The sequence below is a fragment of the Dermochelys coriacea genome, chromosome 22, assembly GCF_009764565.3.
Source record: "Dermochelys coriacea isolate rDerCor1 chromosome 22, rDerCor1.pri.v4, whole genome shotgun sequence".
Lineage (NCBI taxonomy): Eukaryota > Metazoa > Chordata > Testudines > Dermochelyidae > Dermochelys > Dermochelys coriacea.
In genome coordinates this window covers 6587038-6611593 of record NC_050089.1, presented here as the reverse complement: position 1 = coordinate 6611593, position 24556 = coordinate 6587038, and the positions used below count along the sequence as shown (strand labels likewise).

The 24556-nt window shown below is 48.7% G+C and overlaps 1 protein-coding gene across 1 annotated transcript in view; it reads left to right on the top strand.

Annotated features, from left to right (window-relative positions):
- Nucleotides 1–9870: 9870 nt before the first annotated feature.
- ADAMTS8 (ADAM metallopeptidase with thrombospondin type 1 motif 8) overlaps nt 9871–24556 on the top strand; it is a 28677-nt gene continuing 13991 nt past the window's right edge. Inside the window, exon 1 of the mRNA XM_038380860.2 lies at nt 9871–11207. Within this exon, the coding sequence (XP_038236788.1) occupies nt 10587–11207 (621 nt within the window). The 5' untranslated portion in view covers nt 9871–10586. The remainder of the gene's footprint in view (nt 11208–24556) is intronic.

Below are 24556 nucleotides of genomic sequence, written 5' to 3'. Positions count from 1 at the left end.
AGTAGTGAAACATCATGCAGGTATTTAATGTAAAATGCATCCACAGGGTACTGGAGCCCTAATATGCAACCCTGAGATTTACAGCCCCATTCTACTGTATGCACCTGGTTTATACAGGATTCATCCCAGATTAATAAGCCTCTTGCAGGATGTCTCCAGCTGGAAAGATGGTTGCGGAGCGTAGCTCAGGTTCAAAACAAAACCAAAAATACTGTGCTCACAGAATTGCAAAGCTCCTGAGCTGGGGAAGCCTGAAAGGTTGCCCGAAGTTTACACTTCAGGAATAAACCTGGTGTAATGGGGATTCACAATCCAAATACCAAAGACACGTGTGGACTGAGCAACCTGTTCTATAGGTCATTTGTTTTCTTGTCAGCCTATAAACGCAGCATAGTTAGAGCACGGATTCTCACGCTTTACCATTGTGTGCTAACCAGCATATGCTCCCTGTCCTAGCCAAAGGGAACTGAGCAACTGTGACTTTAAGGGACTTGCGCAAGGTCACACAGAGTCTGTGGCAGAGCCAGGAGTGAGCACAGAGCTCATGAGACTTAATCCAGCACCTTAACCATACAACCACCCTTTCTCTCTCAGTAAAATGATTATGTCAGAGATTCCTCCTCTCCCATCTAGCTCTGCACAGCCACCTCTTTCCCCTCCATAAACACGTAAGACCCCTGCAGCAATTGCCTATTTGGAAAATCACATTGGGGAAGTATTGGACATATTGGTAGCTGACTTTAATCTATGACTGGTCCTTATGTGGCTGCTGTCGGTGCAATAGTTGAGCACCTCCACATCTTTCATGAATTTATCCTCAACACCCCAGTGAGGAAAGGCAAGGCTATTTACCCTCAGTTTACAGATAGACAGACTTCCCTCACTGTAGGAAAGCTGAGAATTGAACCTCACGCTCCCAACCACTAGGCCACCTGCTTCCTCCCACTACATCAGGGATCGAGCTGCTGGGAATAAAGAGGGGCCAAAACCAGGTGACCAACCAGCTCTCCATCCACCACCAGCCAGTGTTCTGCAGCCCCCTGGCAAGGTTTTGTAAACAGAGGTCCTAGAATCCATCGACTCTGGCCTGAAAGAGATTTGCCCCGTGCAGATCTTCGCTGCCTGTGTACAGAGTTATCTGTTGCATCAAAACTTTCTTTCCAGTTCTAGACATTTGACACTTCAGCCAAGTGAGTGGAGGGAAAAGTCTGCAAATAATGTTTCAACTCTTCTGCTCCCTGCTTCACATCCTGCCTAGGAAACAGAGCATCAGCCTTTTGGCTCCGCAGGCTGTTGACACCTGAGGCCGAGTAAGATCTGCCGCCAGGCACAGCACTTGTACCTTCTCTGGGCCGGCAGCAGGAGTCATCGGTGCACATGCGCTCCGAGCCAGGCAAAGGGATGTGGACAAATTGGAGAGAGTCCAGCAGAGGGCAACGAAAATGATCAGGGGGCTGAGGCACATGATTTATGAGGAGAGGCTGAGGGAACTGGGGTTATTTAGTCTGCAGAAGAGAAGAGTGAGGGGGGATTTGATAGTAGCCTTCAACTACTTGAAGGAGAGTTCCAAAGAGGATGGAGCTCGGCTGTTCTCAGTGGTGGCAGATGACAGAACAAGGAACAATGGTCTCAAGTTGCCATGCGGGAGGTTTAGGTTGGACATTAGGAAACACTATTTCGCTAGGAGGGTGGTGAAGCACTGGAATGGGTTACCTAGGGAGGTGGTGGAATCTCCATCTTAGAGATTTTTAAGGCCCAGCTTGACAAAGCCCTGGCTGGGATGGTTTAGTTAGTGTTGGTCCTGCTTTGAGCCGGGGGTTGGACTAGATGACCTCCTGAGATCTCTTCCAGCCCTAATCTTCTATGATTCTATGAAAGCTCTTCCTGAAACAATGTAGATCCCACAGCTGGGTGCCACCCTGTAATGGATCTGTGCAGATGGATTGACCACTGAACCGGGCACCTGTGGCATCAAAAACAGGATATTGCAAATAAACCCAGGATATTGCAAATAAACAGGATATTGCAAATAAACCCACAATTGCTTAGCGGTCGGGGTAGCTGCCCTGATTTTTATCCCCAATAGCCCTCGGGGAGCAGTGGAACCTACAGGCACCAGCCAGTATGTTGCACCATAGTGTGCATATGGCTGGCATGGCCTGTGGTGGAGGCTGCTAGTCAGAATCTTGCTCTCCAGCCTCCCCCCCCGCCCAAGGTTCAGAACCAAACCCAAATCCAGGGCTTCTGGGGAACAGGATGCGGGGGAACCCTACACCTTTCCCTCTGGGGAGGCCTTGCGCCATGACAACCTCCGCTCTGCAGTCCTCCAGCATCCTCTGAGCTCTCAGACCTGCCGTGGCCTAGTCTGGCCCCGCAGACGAGGAAATAAGCACAACCCTCAAGCATAGCTGTGCTGGCAGGAGCAGAGCTTGACTTAAAAAGGGGCTGTAGGTGGGAGAGTATCTCACAATCCCAAACTGTCCCTCTTGTAAGAGTTTGACCCAGGACTGTAGGGTACTGTGGGGTATTTGCCAACAGGTGGGATTCCCAGGTATGGGTAGATCAGTGGGCCCAGCTCCATGTTAAAACTGAAGGCAGAGTCTCATTGCAGCTGCTCCCTGATTGATCTCTTATCTGAGTGATGCATTTTGGGGGGGCTCCCCATCTCATCTGGCTGGGGTTCACCTCTCTGCTCCTGGCCCCCCGGTTCAAGCTGTGTGCATGGGTCAGAGGGACTGAGGCAAAGAAGCTGGCTGGAGGTGTGCTGTGCTCCCAGAGCACAAGGAAGGGGACTGTGGGGCAGGATCACACAGAAGGGAAAGAAGCAGAACGCCCCCTCCTGTTTGCACCTACTTGAACTGCTGCAGAGAGGCCAGGAGGTGAAGGGAAGAACAGTGGAGACACAAGTGAGACGAGAGAAGGGGCAGGGAGAAAGATGCTCGGGATGAAATGGGGCAGGGTAGGGAGGATCTGCACCATGGGAACAAATGGAGGAGGGTTCCTGCCCCACAAAGAGGGGAAATAAATTAGAGAAAATAAAGGCGAATGTGGGAGGGGAAGAGAAAGTTGGGATGTGGGGAGGGAAGGAAAGCATGTGAGGGCCCCCTGCCCTTTCCACTAGTGGATGGATGTTCTGTGGCTGTGTCCTTAGATTTGTTCTGTCTCTCCTTGGAGCTGCAGAGTGGGGACAGGGGACATTGCCGCTGCAGTCTAGCTGCTGCTGTGGGGTATGTAGCCTCTCGTGCCCTGAGTTACATCAGCCCCTGGGTTTCACTAGCAAGTAGGATTTCCCCCTTCCCCTTCCCTCATCCAGTTCTGCAGGGTTTCACCCAGTAATGCCCCTATTGTACCATTTAAAACTTTCATGCCTGGGAACAGCACCACCCTGCCCTAGCAGCTGGGCAAAAGCCCCACACAAGAATCTATCCCAGCTGGGGAAGTTCATGCTGGAGTTTGGGTTCTGCTACTGCCCTGCAACCTGGCCTTCTCCTTCTGCCTGTGGCTTTGAGATGGGTGGAAGGGATCTCAGGGCCCAGGGGAGGAGACCTCAGCAATGCAACCTCACAGTGCAGGTGCCACCTTGCTGGGGGAGGCAGACCACTTGCCCTGTGGCTGCAAAGCCTGGCTTGGGCTAGCCCTCTCCCCCCCCCCCCCGCCTATGGATCCACCAATGAAATAGTTCAGCCAGGAGCCACTCATGCCATGTGCCACACCCTTCCATGTCACATGCTTTGTTGGAGTCACAAACCCATCAGTCCATTGCTTGCCTGGCAGCATCAGTGTTGCTGATGAGGATAAAACAATGCAGAGCTGGTGTGTCTCAGAAGCCATAGGAAACATAAGCCAGGGGGTATTGGGTAGCCTGGGGGACTGATAGCGGGCTAGGAAATCTGTCATGACTAAGGGACCGAGTCAAATCAAGCACCGCTCAGTAGTGGCCAAAAGGCACTGCCATGTGAGGGGTGTGTGAAGACATGTATGGAATGAGTTGCTGAGTCTCAGCCTGGTGCCTAATGTACATCCCCAAAATCACCAGCATGTTTAATCCATCTCAACAGAAACAGCAAAAGCACCACCGAGCCAATGGAAAGTGCAATCCTCTCTCACCCATCTCCAGGCCTGTTACCAAGTAGAAGAGAGGAGTTTGGTGTCATTTTAGGGCTAAATTCTCTGAAGAAAGAAATATTGAGCAAGGGAAAGGGTGAAACAAGGAAGGAAGAGATGTGACTTAGCTCCATCGTAGTGTAAAAGGGGAATAAAAGTATGAAATGCAATATGGAAATAAACAGGTATGTGCAACTGGGGGATAGAGCTCTAGAATGGTACTCAGGAGATCTACGATCTATGCCTGACACTGGCCTGCTGGGTGACCTTGGGCAAATTTCTTTACCACCCTGGGCCTCGGTTTCCCCATCTGTAAAATGGGGCTAATAATACTGCCCTCCTTTGTAATCACTTGGAGCGCTACAGATGAAAAGAGCTAAGAAGTATTGGGAAGGAAGTGCTTGGCTAGAACCCTAGCCACAGGAAATAGGAGACCTGGTTCAAGTCCCAGCTCTGCCATAGGCTTTCAGCAAGTTCCACATTGGAAAAATGGGGGTCTTAGCATGTCCCTCACTCCGGGAGTGCTGTGAGGGTAAATGTAGGTCGTACCTTACCTATGTCCAGAAATGTAGGAATGTATCATTGTCATTTATAGGCATTAAGACAGCACCAAGAGTGGGGTCTCATTGTGCCAGACACATAATAGTTCCTCCCTGAAGAGTTTACATTCTATCTCTTATTCTGTACAGAGCCGAGCACAATGAGGGCCCTGATCTCAGCTGGGGTCCTTTGGCACTGCTATAATACAAATAACCTCATTTTATTATGTTTAAATAGGCAAGCCAGACAACAAGAGGCAGAAAGGAAGCATTATCCCCAGGGTAAACTGAGGCACAGAGCAATTAAACTAATTTGCCAAAGGTCGGAGAGGTGGGACTTAAACCCACGTTTCCTGAGGCATCAGCCAGCCAGCAAGATTGTCATCAAACGTTTTCTTAGCATGTTTCCTTGTAAGTTACTAATTGAGTTGGAATGATGGGGCTATTGTTTAGTTCGTATTTTTGGAAAGCTTTAAACCTGTTCTCCTTAAAGCACACTCATATACCTGTGTCTAAGGGTACCACTGACTGGACTGTCAGTGTGGAAAATAATTTGAAACCACAGTCAATCAAGACTGCCCTCTGGAGGCAGATAATATTCTCCTTAGTTGTGTAATTCAATAGAAATATATTTTTAAAAACTAACTGAAACAAAAATGTCAAGGCCCTAAACGGACATATATAAATGGAGTAAAGCATTATCGTGAGGAGAAATGTGAATGATTCTTTGCATAATATTGCAGGGGTTTATGTGTTTAAAGTCTAAAATAACAGCACTTATAGATCAAGGGTGACCTCTGGTGGCCAAATTTACACGATTGAGTATTTAATACACTTATTGTAGATTTCAGAGTAGCAGCCGTGTTAGTCTGTATTCGCAAAAAGAAAAGGAGTACTTGTGGCACCTTAGAGACTAACAAATTTATTAGAGCATAAGCTTTCGTGAGCTACAGCTCACTTCATCGAATGCATCCGATGAAGTGAGCTGTAGCTCACGAAAGCTTATGCTCTAATAAATTTGTTAGTCTCTAAGGTGCCACAAGTACTCCTTTTCTTTTATTGTAGATTGATATCCTACAGTGATATATATTGGTGTTGGATGCACTTGCCCATTTATTAGGGCCTGACCTTGAGCAGTACAGGTGCTAAGCTGGGCCGTGATTCTTTTTCACAAGTTAGCTAAAGAAAATGCTAAGCTATCAACATTTGCCTGCATTGTAGTTTCACATCTTTATGATCAAGACGTTTTTCACCGAGCACACTAGAAAATAATCTGGCAAGAAACAGATCCTGTCCATGGATCTTTTCCTAAAGAGATTTGTTCCTATCCACTGGGTTTTGTTTTAAAGGAAAACTAATCAAATATATTATTTCAACCTCAGGAGATACAGTATTTACATAGGCTGGGCCAAATGCTGTTCTCAGTTACTCTGAATTTACTCTGATAGTTTTGGTTGAGTTACTCTGGGTTCACACTATGCAAGTGACCTCAGAGTCAGGCCCTGTGTACACAAATAATTCACTGTCTGGTTTTTTCCTTCATTTGCACACTTCACTGTCAGCTACAGGCCTGAATGAAAACCTCGGATTCAACATCCTATGACTCCGGATGCCTCACTGCATCTTGAGCCAATATTTGCAGTGTAAGGCCTAATCAAATTGTTCTCCTGTATGGGAAAAGTTGTCTCCTGGGGCTGATCATTGCTAGTTCTTTCATGGAAACTGACACAGTCACACAGGGGGAATATTGGGGGCCATGCTCAGACAGCTGCCAGATGAGAATTCAGTAGAGAACACACTTCCAAGCATTAGTCAAATCACTGACTTCATATTCATATTCACTGTATGAAGGTAATTTAACCTGGATTGCAAGCAGCTGATCTGTCTAACACTGGATGAATGGATAGATAGATACTGAATTCAGCTGACTAAACCCTATTCCCCAACCCTTTTTATAACTGTCTGTGTGAGGTGAGAACACACTCTAAGACACTGACTATTCCCCTTGCTGGGAGTTCATTATTTACACTAGCAAGAGAGACTAAAACAGCGCTGACATCTAGCGGCTGTTTTTGAAGTGCTAGGACAGTATGTACTTTAGAGCTGTTGTCACTAGACAGCACAGGGAAGGCAGAGAACTGAGTGTAAATTAAACAGGGAAGTCACAGAAAAAAGACTCTGCTATAAGTCAGTGCTGCAAAAAAGAAGTAAACCTCCAAATTAGGCAGGTGACCCAAGACAATGTATCATGGGTGGCAGGTGAAAGCGATCAGTAATACTAGAGGCTTTTCGTTGCTACACAATCATGGGAGCACGTGCAATGGGCCAATCCTGGAAACAAAACTCGCACAAGAGCCAGCACCTTTGGACTGGGTTCTGCATTTTGAAGATTGGTGTCTTCCCTGAGGTTTCTGTTTCTTAGTCTCCTGGCTCAGTGCAGTGATAGAGTCAGGTGTTTGGAGAGGGGAAGGGGAAAGAGTTTGCAGACAATTTGATCAAAGGGGCTTTAAACTCACATTGATTATTAATCAGATGCTTTTATATGCTCAGCCCCTCCCATGGAAATTAAGGTCCCATTCCTGCTCCCATTGAAATCAAAGAGAGCTTTGCCACTGACTTCAGTGTCACTGGCATTGAACCATAAATTCGTGTCCTCTGTTGGTGGTTTGTAAAGTGGATCTGAAAGGGTTACAAAGAGAAACAAATACTCCAGAGAAGTCAGTGGGTTTTTTTTTTCATCTGCTCCTCAGATCTGTGAAAGGACAGTGCCTGAAGCCAGAGGTGAAAACCAGGTTTGGTTATGTTATCCCAAAGCACTCCTTAAACTGATTTTAACAAGTCCTGAGAGACTTGTATCAGCTACAAGAAACTACGAGCTACTGTTTGCAGACAAAACCACTAATGAAAACCAGGGCTGCCTAAAATCAAAGGTATAAATGTGTCCTCATAGGTCAAAGGCATGGCTGTGGAAGGGGAGGATAAGAAATGAGCTGTATCCAGTTGGAAAGATGTGTCCCCTGTGCCTTGTGAAGATGTTACTGCCATAGTCAAGCTTTTGGGGGTCAGAATTTATATCCTGTTATCTCCAGATTCCCTTTTACCAAACCCTAGTCGAATTTGTTTCTGCTCACATTATAGGGATGTATGCTAGGGCAGTGAGAGTTGATGAGAAGGATGGCCTATCCTTAAAGAAAAGGAGTCAGTCGGGATTCCTGGGTTCTATTCATTGACTCTCTGAGTGACCCTGTCAGATGTCAGCGATCCGTGCCTCAGTTTCCCCATCTTTTAAATGGGGATGATACTATCAACCTCACAGAACAGGGGATTGTGAGGCTCTAGTCATCAGTGTGCTGAGGTTCTTGGATGAAAGACACTACAGAAGGGCCATGTCACGATTGTGAACTTTTCTTAAAGTAACCCAAAAAATAGCAATGTGAAGTGATTCTGAAAGTGACATTCTTCCAAAAAATCACTATGGAAAAATGGCCTCATCTAACACCACCAAGCCATGTGCAGCAGAGTCATAGCTGCAAACTTTAATTACAAAATAAATATAGAATACATCTTAGTCCTCTGTCCCCTACGAAGCACAGAGAGAGTGTGCAGGAATCCATTCTAGCTCATGTGTCCTAAGCAACGGGATTAGCAGCTAAGAGCCAGCAGCAGCCTCCTTATTGTAGATGCTGATGGGTGGGTGAGAGAGGCCCCAGCTTGACTTTCAGATCCCACAGTGAGCTGGCGGGTGGCGGGGGGAGAACCATTATTTGTAAACTGAGCATGTTTGATACTGAGCCACTGAAAGAGAGGTCACAGACGGATCCCCACCATGTTGTTTTTACAGCTCCCTTTAAAAAGACAAGCAGTAATTAGAAACTTGGCATCGGGTAGCACTCTATTTAGAGACACTGCTGTGTGTTTACTATATAGGTAGAGACGTGGTTTTTAAATAGAGACCATCAGAGAGAGGGGCGGATGTAAATACTCCCCCTACTAAGACATTTGTGCAGGGAAAATAGCCTGTAAACCATGATCCTGTCCCCACCCCCCAAGTCTTGGACATAAACTTGATTTCCTGGTATCTAGAGCTTCAAAATGCTGCATTAGCCTTTCAAATGTTTTAAGGATTCTTTAAGGAATCTTTCAAAAGATTTAAAACACAGGTTAGATTGGCTGATCTCCGGGGTTTCATGCGCTGGAAGGGAAAGGAAGTTTCGGCCCAAACCTGAGTACCTGCAACTCCACTGCAGCTCCTGAGAACTGAGGGTGAGCTTTGCAAAGTGAGGCCCATTGTCAATAGAGTTGGCTGCAGAAGGAGCACCAGTGATGATGTTCCATAGGATTTTTAATGGGGTCTGGAGAGAAATGCAAAGCTTTGGTATCTCTTGGGACAAGCAGGAAAGGGCACTTAGGAGGTAAGAAACAATCTATCAAAGGGGCAATTTCCCTCTCCCCTTCACAACAGCTGCTCCCTGGTTCTAAAAACTTTCCCAGCCAAGAACATCTGCTTTCTGTTGGAGCTGTGTTCTCCATTCTCCTTGCTGAGCACCTGCCAACAGGTGATTTACCTGGCTCTGCTTCCAGATCTAGGAATCCCACTCCCTGGAAAGAAACTGAGGCAGCAAGCTAGCTGTGGTTTCTATTTCTCTAAATCATGAGATGGTTTCAGGAATATCTACCCCCCCCCCCCACCACCACCGCGCACACACCACACCAAAAAAAGATGGGGAAAGACCAATGTTGTTTGGGTCATTTTATTCTCATAGGCACACACCAGAAATCTGCTTTACCAGCTACTTCCATAAAGCCTGGTGCTTTATTTTGGCTCTAGGAAAACAGTTTCGTTCAAACCCTCAGCATCCAGCTGCTTGGGTGATGTTCTGTTCAGAGACCGCACTCCCTGTGTGACAGCATTTGCTTCTGGACCACAGGGTGCATTGGCGCTGGCTAATATGGGGGGGGGGGGGGATATTGTGCACTACAGAGGAAAAACTTGATGCAGCAGGTTTGCCTTCAGCCCTGACAACAATGCTGTCTGCAAGGTAAAGGGCTGACTGCTCTCGGCGGGTCTCTCTGGAATCGGTGGGCGCCGATTCAGGCCCCAAAGGTCTGACTTTGCCATGGCAATCAGGAGCGACTCCTCTGGAGTCAGTGGGGCTGAAACTGGTGTAAACTGGGGAGAAGGAGGGTCTGCGTCTGATCTCCGTGTAAATCAGGACTAACTCCCCTGAAATCCAGAGGCTTCTTGCTGTGAGAGCGGGCTCTTTGATCTCGGCAGAGGCTGGGCTGAAGGAGTTAATCCGGAGCGAGTAAACGGGTCGGGGGGAATGCTGGAGTTGACACTTAAACAGGAGAGGCGGGTCCTTCTGGCTCCTGATTGGCCTCCACTCCCATCCAAAACTTTTTTTTTTTTCCTTTCCCTTTTTCACTTCTCCTCCTCCTGCTTCTCCGGGTCCCAGGGGAGGGGGAAGCGGAATAGTGCGAGATCAAAAATAAACCTCTTATGTCAAAGCAGGGGGAAGAAAGTATAAATACCGAGGAGTCGGCAGCCCGCTTTGGGGCTGCAAAGGCTTTGGAGGGGCTGCTCCAGGTCAGAAGCGCCTGGGGAAGACAGGAGGGAAGCAAGCTCTTAGAGAGAGCGAGAAGCCCCTTCCCCGAGCCCCCTCCGCCTCAGCACCTTGCCCAAGCAGCCAGCTGACTTGCTGCTGCTGGGTGTTGGGCTTGCAAAGGTGCAGGGCGCTCCCAGCCCGGGCTCTGGAGGGCAGCGGCGTTTTCTCCATCTCTCCCGCTCTCCCCTTGCTGGTAATTAAACCAGCCGGCGTTAATCTCTCCCTCTTCTCTGGCATCTGGCTTCACGCCCCAGCGCCGGTCCCACGCCGGCTTCTGCCCTGCCCTGCCCTGCCCTGCCGGGGGCGGCACTTGCCGTCGCGCTTGTCCGGTCCCACCATGCCCCTTTCCCGTCGGGAGCCGCCCGTGCCTGGCAGGCGGGCACCTGCCTTCCCCCTCCTGCTGCTGCTTCTGGGGGCTGCCCGGGCGCTGCCCAGCCCGCCCGGGGACTCCCAGGAGGTGGTGCCGGTGAGGATCCCAGACCCGCGGGGCGGAGAGCGGGTCTCCTTCTGCCTCTCCGCCTTCAGCCGGGACTTCGTGCTGCAGCTGGCGCCCGATGCCCGCTTCCTCGCCCCCGGGCTGCAGATCCAGCGCCTGGGCCGGCGGGGCCCGCCCGGCCCGCGGGCAGAAGGCGACGAGGCGGGGCTGCGGAAATGCTTCTACTCCGGGACCGTCAACTCGCAGCCCGGCTCGCTGGCGGCCGTGAGCCTGTGTCGGGGCCTCCGCGGCTCCTTCCTGGTGGACGGGGACGAGTACCTGGTCCAGCCCGCGGGCCGCAGGGGCGCCGAGCCGCTGCTGCAGCCGCACCGGCTCCAGAGGAGAGCGGGCCGGGCGCCCGGGAGCCCGCTGCCCGTGGGGACCCGCAGCCGCGCCAAGCGCTTCGTGTCCGCGGCCCGCTTCGTGGAGACGCTGCTGGTGGCAGACGCGTCCATGGTCCAGTTCTACGGGGAAGAGCTGAAGGTAAGACGATGCTTCCCCCCCCCCCCGCCCCGCGGCCCCCTCCAGCACCTGGCAGGTCCCTCTCCACCCTCCACGCGTGTCTGCGCCGGTGGGACACCCGCTGGGTCAGCCCGGGCGCCCGAGGGACCTGACACCCGTGGGAATGAGAGGGGGCAGGATCCAGCCCCTTGCGATGAGCATCTCCGGTTCCGGGGGAGAGGGACCTTCCCAATCAGAGATCCGGGGCTGAGCCCCCCCCTGGGGAGCAGCCACGCTCAGGGGGCGCGCTGACTTCAGGGCGAGGAGCTGCCTCCCCAGGAACCCGACCTATTGTCTCCCCCTGGAGGGAGCGGAGCTTCCAGGAGACCCGCTGCCTCAGCCCAGAAACCAAGCCCCTGTGTTAGCGCTGCGCTCCGGCGGCTCCCCACACGGGCTAGAGGCTTCTCGGTCCTGTCTCCACACTTGAATCCACCCAGAAGAAATACCCTGCGCTCGGGGGTGAGCCGGAGGGGTTCCGGTTTGGGAGCTGCTGGTGATTGATTATCCACGAGCTTGCTTTGCAAAGGCTCTGCGGCTTGTCCCTCTCTGGGTACCCTGAATGGGTGGGGAGGGAGAGACCTGAATTCACCCTCTGGTGACCGCAGGCTTTTCTAAACATGGCCAGTGCCCTGGCTCCCAGGGCGGGTTGTGACGCTTACCTGTATGGAAACATCCTATGATCAGACAAGTAATGGGCTGCTAAAGAAATCGGTCTAAAAACCCGAGCACCTTTCTATAGGGTCTTGGCCCCACCTGGCTGAATTTTGTAGCAGGGATATATTTTTATGAGAGACTATAACATGGTCCCTCTTCCCCCCTCCAAACAAGTGTATTGTCTTCCATTAAATTCTCTGTGCTTTTGACATAAGGCTAGTTAACTAATGTTCCCAAAGTGCTTTCAGATCCTATGTGTCCCTGAAGTGTGAGTTTATGACATAGATATAAAACGAAAGAGATGATTCTTGAAGGTGAACATAAGAACCGCCAGACTGGGTCAGACCAAAGGTCCATCTAGCCCAGTATCCTGTCTACTGACAGTGGCCAATGCCAGGTGCCCCAGAGGGAATGAACAGACCAGGGAATCATCAAGTGATCCATCCCCTGTCACCCATTCCCATCTACAGCATCGGTAAGGTGGGCTTTCAAACCCATCATGAGCGTGATCACTTGCATGATCACGTGATCCCTCACTGAGGTCCAGCTACATCCCAAGTGTGACTCATTTTAAAACTCAGCTATTGTTAAGCAGTGTTTATGCGTTCACACACACACAAATGACCATACGGTGATTAGGGGTGTTTTAATGAGACTAATAGTATTTTCCCTATCGGACTTATTCAAAGATAGCTGCCTGGGTTTTGATGAAGCTTTCAGAAAGTGTCTTGCACTCTTGAGCTGACAAATGGTGCCATTTCAGCCTGAAAGGAAAACTCTGGAGATTGTTCTGAGCAGCTGAGTAGATGGATTTGCCCTCTGCCTTAACTGTAACAGCACTGTTGCTAGCTATGGCTAGTGCCTTTCATGTTGCTACAGAGCTAGCCGGGGAAGTAGGAAACGTGGTTGTAGCAGGAGGTGAAGGAAGTGTTTCTGGCCAATGGAGTGATCCGTGTCTAGGCCTGCATCTCACGAAGAGAAAGTGCTACTTTTTCACCTGGTTCTGAGGACAGGGTTTAGAGGGGAGGGTGAGGGGAGAGGGGCAGAAGTGGGTAATATCTCTGTCCCTTGGATATATCGGGAAGGCGCTCTGCTGCAAAGCAAGGGGATTAACTGCATTCCCTCTTGGAGCTTTAACCCAGGGAGTAATGCAAGCCGCAGCTGAACAATGCACCAGCCTGCTTGGGGTTAGCCACCTGCTATCAGTTAGCGCAGACCCTCCCTGCACACGAACACACTCATGCCACAAGGCAAACAGACTCTTCCCCATGCTCCTGCCGTGGGAAACGTTCTCTCTTCTATGGTAAAAGAGGTGTCCTTGGCCCGGTACAAGTCCAGGTCTCATGTGTCCATAGCATGATACCGATGGCACCGGTTGTCCCCTGTCTTCAGTCTGAATGGAGAGGCAAAGGACTGGGTGGGCTGGGGAGGAGATCTCCTCTTTCACCCTCCAGCTCAGGACTGATGCTCTCTGGCAAGGTGCATACCTGCCAAGCCTGCTCTATGGACAGAGAGTGTCTGTCTCCAGGACTGTCAGTCTGGGCCCCCGGCACTAGCACTGTCATTTGTAAAGCCCTTGGTCTATAGTCTCTGCCCAAACCCAATTTCTACCCACCTTCCCAGCCATCAGATGCACCAGAAGCAGTCGTACAAGCGTAAGCATGAAATCTACCTGCTCTTGTATGGAGGCATACGGCACATTTCGACAGCAGAACACAATCTACCCCAGGAAATCCCTGCATAACTTCCATTAGTGTAATAATAACAGCAGTCCCTAGGTCTTATAGTGCTTTTTATCTGCAGCTCTCAACGATTTTTTGCAAGGAAGGTCAGTATCATTCTCCCCTTTTTTACAGATGGGGAAACTGAGGCACACAGAGGGACATGACTTGCCCAAGTGTAGGGGGAAAGGAGACCATGCCTCAAAGGCAAATATACCCCAGCCATCACTGGCACCAAGTGGAATCCACACCTCTCAGTGTATTACCCTGCCACCTGCTTGTGCAGGTATTTGCAATTGTTTGGGTGGCGTGTATTTTGTAGCAGAGGGTGGATCTGGCACTGAAGGCCAGACTGATTCTAGGTTTGTCATTGTGTGGTTTGAGTGACCCACTCGTGCTTCTAGATACTAAAGTGACAGACGGTGCAAGAGACTGACACCAGTGTCTTAAACAGTAAAGTCTGTAGGATAGCAGCAGTTGATACTAGATGGTGAATGATCCATAACCAGCCTCTGTGTGTGTATGTGTGTGTACATACATACTGGGGAGCATGTGCAAGTGGAGGATGTGCAAAAGACAAGACAAGGCCTGACTCTGCAGTGGTTCTAGGTACTGAGCTCAGATTGAAGCAGTGGGATACAGGGGTGGGTAAATTTTAACCAGATGACATCCATGTGCTGCATTTTGCCTGAAATAAGCAAGCAGCCAGCAGGATTAAGGTGGGGTCTGACCCTTTCCCAAAGGCTCCCCCTCATGTTCTCCCCAGTGGGGCATATTCTCATTCCTGCTCTCTTCAGTTGAGACTTGATCACAGGTGCTGAAGGGGGCTGCTGCACTGCCTGGCTGGAAGTGCTTTCCATCATATCCAGGGTTTACAGTTTGGTTCAATGGCTCTCAGCACCCCCATTATACAAATTGTTCCAGCATGCGTGGGCCTGATCCTGAGACGTGCTGAGCATTCCAACGCCCACTAACTTCAATGGGATTTGAGGGGGCTCAGCAACACTCCGGTTTTGGCCCTTGTTTCTTGTTGTTTATATAATACTCAGAGGGTGCTTAGTGCTGTAGAGATACACGAAGTCCCTGCCCCAAAGTGCTTACACTCAAAATAGCAGTAGATCAAGTCCTATTAGATGCAACATTGTGACCCAAATCCTAAGGTCCTAACTGGTTTACTCAGTTCTTCACCAGACAAAGTCAGTGAGAGTTCGGAATGCGAGAACCTGAGATTTTGGGCCCATATCAAAAAACTTGGCCTTGGATAAGAATGTCACCCCACCATTGTATTTCCGGTCCCAGCCCTTAGAGGGGCCATCAGTGCAGACCATAGTAGTAATAATGAGGTTTTGCATCTTCCATGTCCTATTTGTGCTTTCAAATGGGCACCAAGTAGCTTGAAAACAGCGGTAGGGTTTTCAGGATTTGTCCCCAGCTGGTTATTGAAGCTGCTCATAGCTGTCTACGGACACACTGATGAAATCAACAGATCTCTGACCGAATAACTGATCTTGCTGGATTTATGTGATCAAGCTCTCACTAGGCACCCCAGCCACTGAGCTGCACTTAGAACTGATGGGATGCTGACATGCCAAGGATGTAGCTATGGGACAAATCCAGAAGCCAGTTACTGTGGTTTAAAGGAACATGATGCCACCTGAGGGCCATGTAAACAGGCTGCTTATCAGCCAAGAGATCCCAGGACAGTGTGTAAAAGGGTGGAGGGGCCCTCTCCCGATTAACTGTTGGAAGTTACCAAGCTGTGTAGAAGGAAGGAAGCATAAGCTTTAGGGCTTCTCAGGGGGAATATGGAGTAACTCCATTTTCTGCAATTGAGGTTGGATTCTGGCTCATCATCTTTCACAAAAGTAAGATTGAACTGATTTCAGGGGAGTTCTTCAGGATTTAGAGGTGTAATTCAGAGGAGCATCTTCGGCAGAGCATATCCTAGTAATCTTCATTCGGTTCCCCATCCTGCTCCACCCTCTTCCCCTTGCTAGTGATTTCTCTGCTTAATCCCAAAAGGGGGAGGGGAGGGAAATATCATTGTCAAGGTGTTTATTTTGGGGAGGAGGGTGAAGAGAGGTCAATTTTTTTTTCCTGGCTGAAAAAAAAGATTAAAACAAAAAAAAATTTGAAAAAACAATGCCAATCCGTTCTAGTGCTGAGTTTACACACGCCAGGGCGGTTATTCAAAATGGCCCAACTCACCTGGTCTATTTCAGCTTCTTGCGTGATCAGCAACAAGAGTTCTGCAGCTGAAACTCAGCTGGCAATCCAGGAGGCAGATCAGAATCCAGCTCACACTCCCTTAGCTGAACTGGCCCTGCTGAGCTGGTGGGAATGCACACTTGTTTCATCCGTGGGAGCAGCACGTCTGACGGGAAGATGCACAGGGAGCAAAACTGTTGAGACAGAAGGGACCATATTTACATAGTTATTTTTCTTCCCGTAACAACAGTTTAATGACCAAATATTTATTAAAGGTCAAAAGCATTGTTTATAGTAAGAAGCTATTTTCTTACATAAGCTGTAACAGATCAGGCGTGGGATATACATAAAAGGAAACGGGAGAGTCAGAGCCGTGTAAGTTATAATCAGTTTTATTCTGCTATTAAGGAAGTTCTATCAATGATTTGTTTTTATTCATTCCATTCCATTTGCTCCATTCTTCCTCAGGTAGCTCAGCTGTTAGCCTAACTCAGACAGCAAGGGTCTGATTCTTCTCCCTCTTCACACTGGTGTAAATCAGGAATAACTGCGTTGACATCAGTCGGGGAGGTGACAGCAGAACCGGGCCCTAAGGCTTTCTGTTTCTCATCACTTCTCTGAACCAGATTATTCCAGTGGGCATTTGTTGTTGCACCTATGGGCATGTTCCTGAGAGGTGCTGAGCACCTCCTGAGCAGTGCTGAGCACTCTCCACTCAGCAGGCCTTGGGAGTGCTCAGACTTTCGCAAGAGGGTGTTAGTGATGAACAGTGCCTAGATTCTACAGTGACAAAGCAAATACCCATGCTAGGCACACAATGCTCTGTACATCTCCTCCAGAGACCCTACAGCACTTTACAAAGCTGGGTGAACATCATTAGCACCATAGGGCTTTTATTTTTAACAATTGAGGAAACTGAGGCATGGAAAGGACTCGGGCTTAATTATTTCAGAGATGCTAAGCACCCACAATTGCCGCTGACTTCTATGGGGCCTCTGAAAATCAGGCCCACGGGGTGTGGAGTTAGGCACCCAAAGCTATGGGTGTGTTTGAAAATGGTGGTCTCTTTGGCTTGCTTAAGGCAGCACAGGGCTCAGGGCTCAGATGCAAGTCTCCTGAGCAGCGTGCTCAGTTCACTTGAGAGTGACCTCAGCCAGCCTGGTAGGAGTAAGGGCTTTGGCTGTGGGCACAGTGTTGCCAACCCCAAGCATTCCACAATCATGAGTTTGATCTTAAAAATCATGAAATTTCAAACAATAAAAAACGTTGGGTCCTTTTTTCTTTGCCATCTGGTCTCTGAGCCTCCAGGGTGCACTGGGGTCATGTCTTCAAGCTTTTCTCTATAAACACAAGGGCTAAAAACTGGGACACTCAGGGTATCCCCTGACTCCAGCAGCTGGGGCTTGAAGAAAAAGCACCAAATATCATAAGACTCGTGATCAAATCAGCAGCTCTGAGTAAGTCATAAGATCTACCGTTGACAATAGTGTTTCTTCCATACAGTTGGGGTCTGCGCTCCAGCTCTGTTTGGTCTATTACAATCTGGGTCCTTTGAGAACAGCCAGTAGCTAAACTGCTGGACCGAGTTTGTGGAGCAAGGGCTGTATTGCATCGGGTTACAGTCAACGTCCCATCTATTGCAGACAAGCAGGGCACAGCCTCCTACATGGGCAAATTGTCCCTCAAAGTGACCTTGCAGGTGAGCTAAACCCAACCAGATCTTGCTGGTAGAGTTGCTTCTAGCAGTTCTCGTCTACCAAGTGGCTATTCCAGCTCAGATGAATTTTCCGTGTCCCATAAAGTCTCAGGGTGAAATTCCCAAAGTTTCCTAGGGGAATGAGACACACAGTTCCTGCTGATTCCAATGGGAACTAGATGTCTGAACCCCTAGGTGGTTTTGAAAAGGTCACCCTGGGCTTCCATCTGGTGCAGGTGGACAGTCGCAGCTCTCCGAGGAGGAAACTGATATTTGCTTTGCTGCCTTTCTGCCACTCTGTGCTCTCTGGCCAGGACAGCAGAAGGCTCCAGATGAGATTGAGATGGAGCTAAGATCACCTTGTGCTGGCTCTCTCTCCCAGGCTTATGCCAGGATTTTTCACAGTTTGCACAATAGAGTTCAATTATCCCTTGACAAAAGGAGCCAGCCCTCCTTATCTGATTTCTGGATAAAGGGGGCATTCTGCAATCCATGGGGGTCATCTCTGAAGGTTCAATTAACATGGGCTGTTTCCGGCTGCTTTTCACTGCAGCCCTGGAGGAAGGCGAAGAGCAAGAGAAGTGGGTGGCTGAGCACATCAATGCATTGGCCTCGCCACGCCGGGGCTCCTGGTTGGAGTTTATCTTGCACGTGGAAGTGGGATAACTTTGGCAGCCTGAACTCTGGGTTCAAGAAGTCCAGGACAAGGTTGAGCAAGGAGCTTAAGAGGCATAATCCAGAGGGGGCCAATACATTCTCCCCCCTTAATTTCTGTCCACTGGATGTGGGAATCTTCTCCACTTCCTTTCCTGAACTGCAGCATAATGTTAAACAGCTGCCACAGCTGACCCCAGAGGTGGCTGCTGGCAAAGTGACTGTTGATTATAAAGCACTTTGGTATGAAAGGCACAGTGTAAGAGATCATTGTTGTTACTCTCCGTCTCATGCCTAAGGATCTGTGTGTAACTCCCACACACTGAGAAAACAACCTAGCCTGGAATAATTACAGTGATGGCAAAAGGCTAAACAAATGTGACTGTGTGCCTGTCCAAAGCTCCGTCAGAAAACAGACATTGCTTCATCTATCCAATCTGGTGTGTCTAGCAGGTTAGAGGAGGGGACGAGGCTTCAGGATTCCTGAGTTCTACTTCTGGGATGGAGTGTGTTCTTGTAGTGAGAGCAAGGAACTTTGGAGTCGGTGCGCCTGGGTTCTATTCCCAGCTCTGTCGCTATCAAGCTGTGTCACCTTGGCCAAGTCACTTTAACCCTTCTGCACCTCTGTTTGCCCACCTGTAAAATGGGGATAATGATATTTTCTGACCTCGCAGCGATGGGGAAAGGGCCGTGGTGACTGAAATGCTGTCATCTCAAAGGAGAAGGAAAGCAGGTTGGATTCCAGGCCCAGCTGTACTGACGCTGAGCCACCTCCCCTAGGGCATTAGGTCAGGTTACGGATGAGGGGTGTATGAAGAGCACATTCTGAGCAGAGGATAAGAACATCGGAGCATCCCCAACTCCTTAAGCATGGAACATTCAGCGAGGAGGGAAGGAAAGGAGAGTGGGAGGAAGAGAGAGAGAGTAGGAAAGGAGGGAGGAGAGACAGAGCTGAGGAGGAGGGGGAAAGAAAGGACTAGAAAGAGATGAAGGAAAGGCAGAGATGGGGGAGAGGAGGAAAGGGAAAGGGGCAAGCATGTGAAGGAACAAAGAAAAGAGGGAGGAGAGGAGCTGGAGAGAAAGAGGGCTGAGAGGAATATGAGCAGGGCAGCAAACAGGAGGACTGGCCAGGGTTCACTTTGCCTCCTGCCCCCGTGCTGCCCACAACTTTCTTTGGCTGCAGCCTGGCTTTGTGCTAGGAAATTCCTGGCTCGGCCATCAAACTGCCGAAAGAGGTGTTGCGTGAGAGGCAGGAGCCAAGGCCCTGGCAGGAGCCTCAAGAGTTCCCAGCGACTTTGGTAAACATTGAGGAAGCTGCCCCACTCCCCACCCGCCAGGGATTCCAGCTGGGGCTGGAACGTCCTCCTGGTTCCCACTAGCCCTTATCATTATGGAACAGGAGCTGATGCTGAGCCATCTCCTGAGAAGCTCCACTCCAGTCCCCCGGCTCGACGCTGCATGCACCAACCGATTAATGCACTGACAACCCAGCAGGGAGTGAGTTTTGCTTTGCAGCAGTAGGGACAAATGTTTGGGGAACTGGCTGCACAGTATCAAATCATTGCTTACTTCTGGGGGGGGGTGGCTTTTAAAGGTCCTTTTCTGAGATCATCAGTCCTAAAAAAAGACCACCTGTTTTCTTCCCGGGGTCTGTTTGCATACAGAATGCCCTGTACTTATTTCCCCTCCAATAAATGCTGTCTTCTAAGGAGAAAAATCACTGCCAGTTAGGATGTTTGGCTTAAAAAGCAACCCTCCAATAGCAAATCACAGTGCGGGCCCTACAATAACGCATCAAATTGGGGGGGTCCTACAAAAATAACCCAACAGTAAAAAATCAGGTTGAATGGATGCGTGTCCTACTGAAACAACTCTACAGCAGAAGATGTGTGTGTATAGTTTTATTCAGTTTTTTATCCTTCCCACCCAGACGATATTCAGAGTACAGTGCAGCTTCAGATAAATAAGTGTTCAGAAAGGTGTTTCGCAAGACTCTTTAGTCACATGAAATCCTTAGATGTGATCAAATTAAACATAACCACTTACATTCTTATCTCTCATCTTATCTCCTTTGCCCTGGGTTGTGCTGTACACTAGTAGCAGTCTCATGATCTGTAATGGTTCATGCTTTTCATGTCGGTCAGCTGCAGAGCTGCTGGCGTGACCGATGGGGCACGTGGGTTCCTTACTGGGAAGGCAGTTTGTTTGCTTCATAACTCAGCTGAGCAGAAGCTGTTAATACTACCTGAGCATAATACCTAATAATAATTAATATCTAGGCTTCCACAGTACGTCAGCTATAGATCTTCAAGCGCCTCATTAGGGATATTAAGAAACATCATTCCCAAAGGGAAACTGAGGCACCACTTAAATTCCTAAGTCTGGTGTGTCTGCTACTGAAGGTCACTGAGTGGCATTTTCTGATGCATTCCCCCGTCTGTTTCTCCTTTTGGGGGAATTGGATGGAATTTGGTTTTCTCGCAATAGCAGTGAGCAGAGAATCACAACTCCACAACCACTTCTAGGGAGGTGGAAAGTTACCGTGGGCTTCATTAAACTGTAAACTTACCACTTTATTCCAGTATGGGCCAAATCCTGCCGCATCTGCACAGGCAGCTGTGCCAATGCACTGGGTGAAAAGGAAGGATTCCTCTCCCTTTCCCCTGAGAATTTGATAGTGATCCAGATTTGTCTCCCCAGATTGGAACCTGCCCCTCCCGTTTTAATTCTCGGTCAGATCCAGGACTGGAAAAGGACCAATTGTCTCGCTTTAGTTAAAGATGTGAGTGAAATCTCGAGAGCAGTTTTTTTGAGCAAGATGGCAGAAATCTCACAAGAACGCTCCTGATCCCACAACTCTGTTCAAGGTGGCAAAAATTGGCTCTCAAGATTTTTAACCTCATCAGATCTGATCTCCTCAGCCTTGATTCCACCCTTTTCCTAAACCTATCCCTGCTTCCTCAGCAGCAGGGACACCGCGAAGGGGAATCCATGGAGATCCAACGACAGAGAGAGGCTAAATCTCACCCTGGATGTTCTTCATTAATACAGAGGCCCCTAGGGTTAGGGGTGATGGAAAGGAAGGTGAACAAGCAGGATCAAACAACTTTAAATGTTGTCTTCGGCTGAGAAAACACAGTGATCGGCCTCTGCAGAACCCCTCAGATTCCAACGTGTTTCTGCACTGGCTCTGCTGGTCAAATGGACTTTCTGCAGGTGACTTACTTCTCTCCCAAGAGCAGCCAGGTTCTATCACAGGCCAGCTGAACCCCTTGCTTGCATGCTGAAACAGAATGCGCTGCCCAGGCCAAGCGCTGGTATAAATAGACACCAGATGGTGGAACAAGTGAATTTGACCTTTTAATCTTCACTAAATAGCTGTTTGTTCAGTTCACTTTCCGTCTTTGCCTTCCAGTTCTTTTCTATGTTTGCAGATACAGGCAGGAAATAAGAATTTAACCCTAGCCCCTCTGTGCCATGTGCCAAACCAGCTTACCCCATCACAGCGTGCTCCTGTATCCTCAAAAAGAAAAGGAGTACTTGTGGCACCTTAGAGACTAACAGACTAACACGGCTGCTACTCTGAAACCTCCTGTATCCTGCATCTTTGGACCAGAAAAGATCTCATAGCACTCTTTGCAAGAACTGAGCTGTAAACCCAGGTGTCTGGGCCATTTCAATATAGGTAATTATTTTCAGACCCTTCAAAATTCTCATTCTGGTTCCAGTCTCCCTTGTTACCTCATCCCCCCCAAAGCATTGCTATATTCCATTAAGCAGTGACCATATTCCACCCCAGAGACAGCTGCATTTCAGTGGTGGGTGATGCGAACCCCTGGATGGTTTGCATATGCGTTCAAGTGCTTCGGGGAGCCTTCTGCTTTAAATTAGAGGCTATTGGGCCAATTTCAACCCCAGTCTTGTGAAATATGGAGTCCTCTTCAGATGCATTATTCCACAGCTTTGTGGCCTTTTTATCAGGGTGCCCATTTTGACTTTCCCTTGAGGCAGAGAGAGAATTCCCCACCTTTCCCCTGGAACAATAACAGTGGGCATTGCACGGTCTTGTGTATGTTTCTTGCCTCAAGAGTGAATTCTTTGCTGCATCTGCTCTATGCTTTGCAGCTGTATGTCACATAATGGAATTCTGGCCAGTCTGAATAAACAGGTCTAGCGAGTGTGCCCCTCGCTCGTTCTGCTGCCTGCTATAACATAATGGACTGAATTTGACTAACGTGCATATTGCTAAAATTAGACATCTGTTCGCGTGGCTATTCTGCGATAGGATAAAATGTTGCAGAATGATTTAAGATAACTAGGAATGTCCTGCTTATATGGCACTGGTTCAAGGAGGCCCCAGTGCACCAATTAATCTTTCAGATGAGACATAAATCCAAGCTTCTGACCACGTTTTGCTAATTAGGAGTGGCACTTTTCATAAGAATAGGGATACGCTGACTGCAGTGTGTCAGCCACACTTCCGTTTAGTTAATTACATTGCACCTCCTGAATCTTGCCTCTCCCTGCAGTTTCAGTTGATTGTGGTATTCTTCACTTCGTACCCTTAGGTACTGTGCAGTGTTGCTGTTAAATAGCTCTCTCATTCCACCCCAGAGGTGGCTGCATTATCAGCAATGACTGATCTCTACACACAGTCTGTGAAGTGCCTGGGGATCCTTGGGGATGAAAGTCATTTTGTACATTATTTATATATGAACGTTGCCAAGTACATCAGAGGCTCCATGTTGTGACAAGACCTCCGATCCACTGAATGTTGGGATGCAAGCGAGACTCCCATCATGGCCACTGATTTACATGTGTGCATCGGTGAGTCTTACTAATTTTCTAAGCAAATGGTGCTTCCGCTCCTCCCATGCAAATCACTGGCCCAGGAAAGGCTGTGAGCATTGCGAGCTGTTTATTCCCCACTGAGGCAAAGAACTTGGTGCGTTCCATTCTACAGGATACTGTTCACTCCAGCTAGAGCTGAGATTGTTAAACTCACAGGGCCAAATTCTGGTCTCAGCTGCTGGTGTAAATCTGTAGCAGCTCTGCTAACTTCAGAGCGGCTCTGGATGGCACAGATGTAAGGAAAGGGCAGAATTCTGTCCTTTTGTCTAGCATAATATTAATTAGATTAGAGTCAAGTCACTGAGACCGCAAAGTGTACTATTGGCCTGGGATGAGAGGAAGCGCTTTCTCTTCCCAGTACACATGCTGTTGTAAAATGGATTTGCATTTTTGTTCTCATGAATATGATTTCCATGAAACGGTGCCAAACAGAAGAGAAATTTCACTGTTGACCGATATGATGTTTACATCAACCCTAAACATTGCTGGGAGGCTTTGATTAGTATTCAATAATCTCTGGTTCAGCACTGTTTCGCCCAAGCCGAAGGAGCTCCTGAGTGAATGCTTGGCAGCTTGCATAAGTGCTATAGGAACAAATCCCATTCACAAATAATAACACCGGAATCTAACGCCCACACACGGTTTGGACTAAAGTACCGCAGCACTCAGTGCTTGCTGGAACAAACTCGGCTATTTCCTGCTATGCTCGTACCTCCTAGGAATCTCTGAGCCAGGAACGCTGACCACTCTTCAGGAGTGGAGAATGTGTTTAAAGAGCACATATTTGAAGCTGAGCGTAAAGGCCAGCGAATACTCCACCATACCGTAGAGTGAAGACTCGGGGCCAGATCCTCAGATAGTCAAAATTAGTGTCGCTACATTAAAGTCAACAGAATTACATTGATTTTTACCTCTGCTCTCCCCTCCCCCATGTTTGTACTGCAATCATACATCCAATAATGTAGATTTTGTATCTTTAAAATGCTTATAAAGCATGTGTCATGCCCCCTCTAGAAGCTGGTCCACATAGAAGTTAACAACTTGCTACTGTTGCTAGCTAAGAGAGTTTTTGCTATACCTCAGCTAGCAGAGGCCTGCAGTTTGGAGCTGAAGGCCCTGGGGTCAAACTCTGCTGACCACATGGATATGTGGTGTTATATACACATCACTGAGATGGAAAATGTAAAGTTAAAGTGGTTACATTCTTATTGGTTCCTGGCTTTAGAGGACTGGGGTTGGAAAATGAGGGCACGGTTTATGCTACTATTGGATACACAAGGATATAGGATACACAAACACATCCCTCAGATCATTGACATCCTTCTCCTGAGCAGCTGCAGATGGCAGTACGTTATTTGCAGTACAGAGGGTCGGCAGTGCTCCAAGCAATGACAAAAGGCAATACCAACATAGACTGAGATACACCTAGATACGCCGGGGTGGCCAACCTGTGGCTCCAGAGCCACACGTGGCTCTTCAGAAGTTAATATGTGGGTCCTTGTATAGGCACCGACTCCGGGGCTGGAGCTACAGGTGCCAACTTTCCA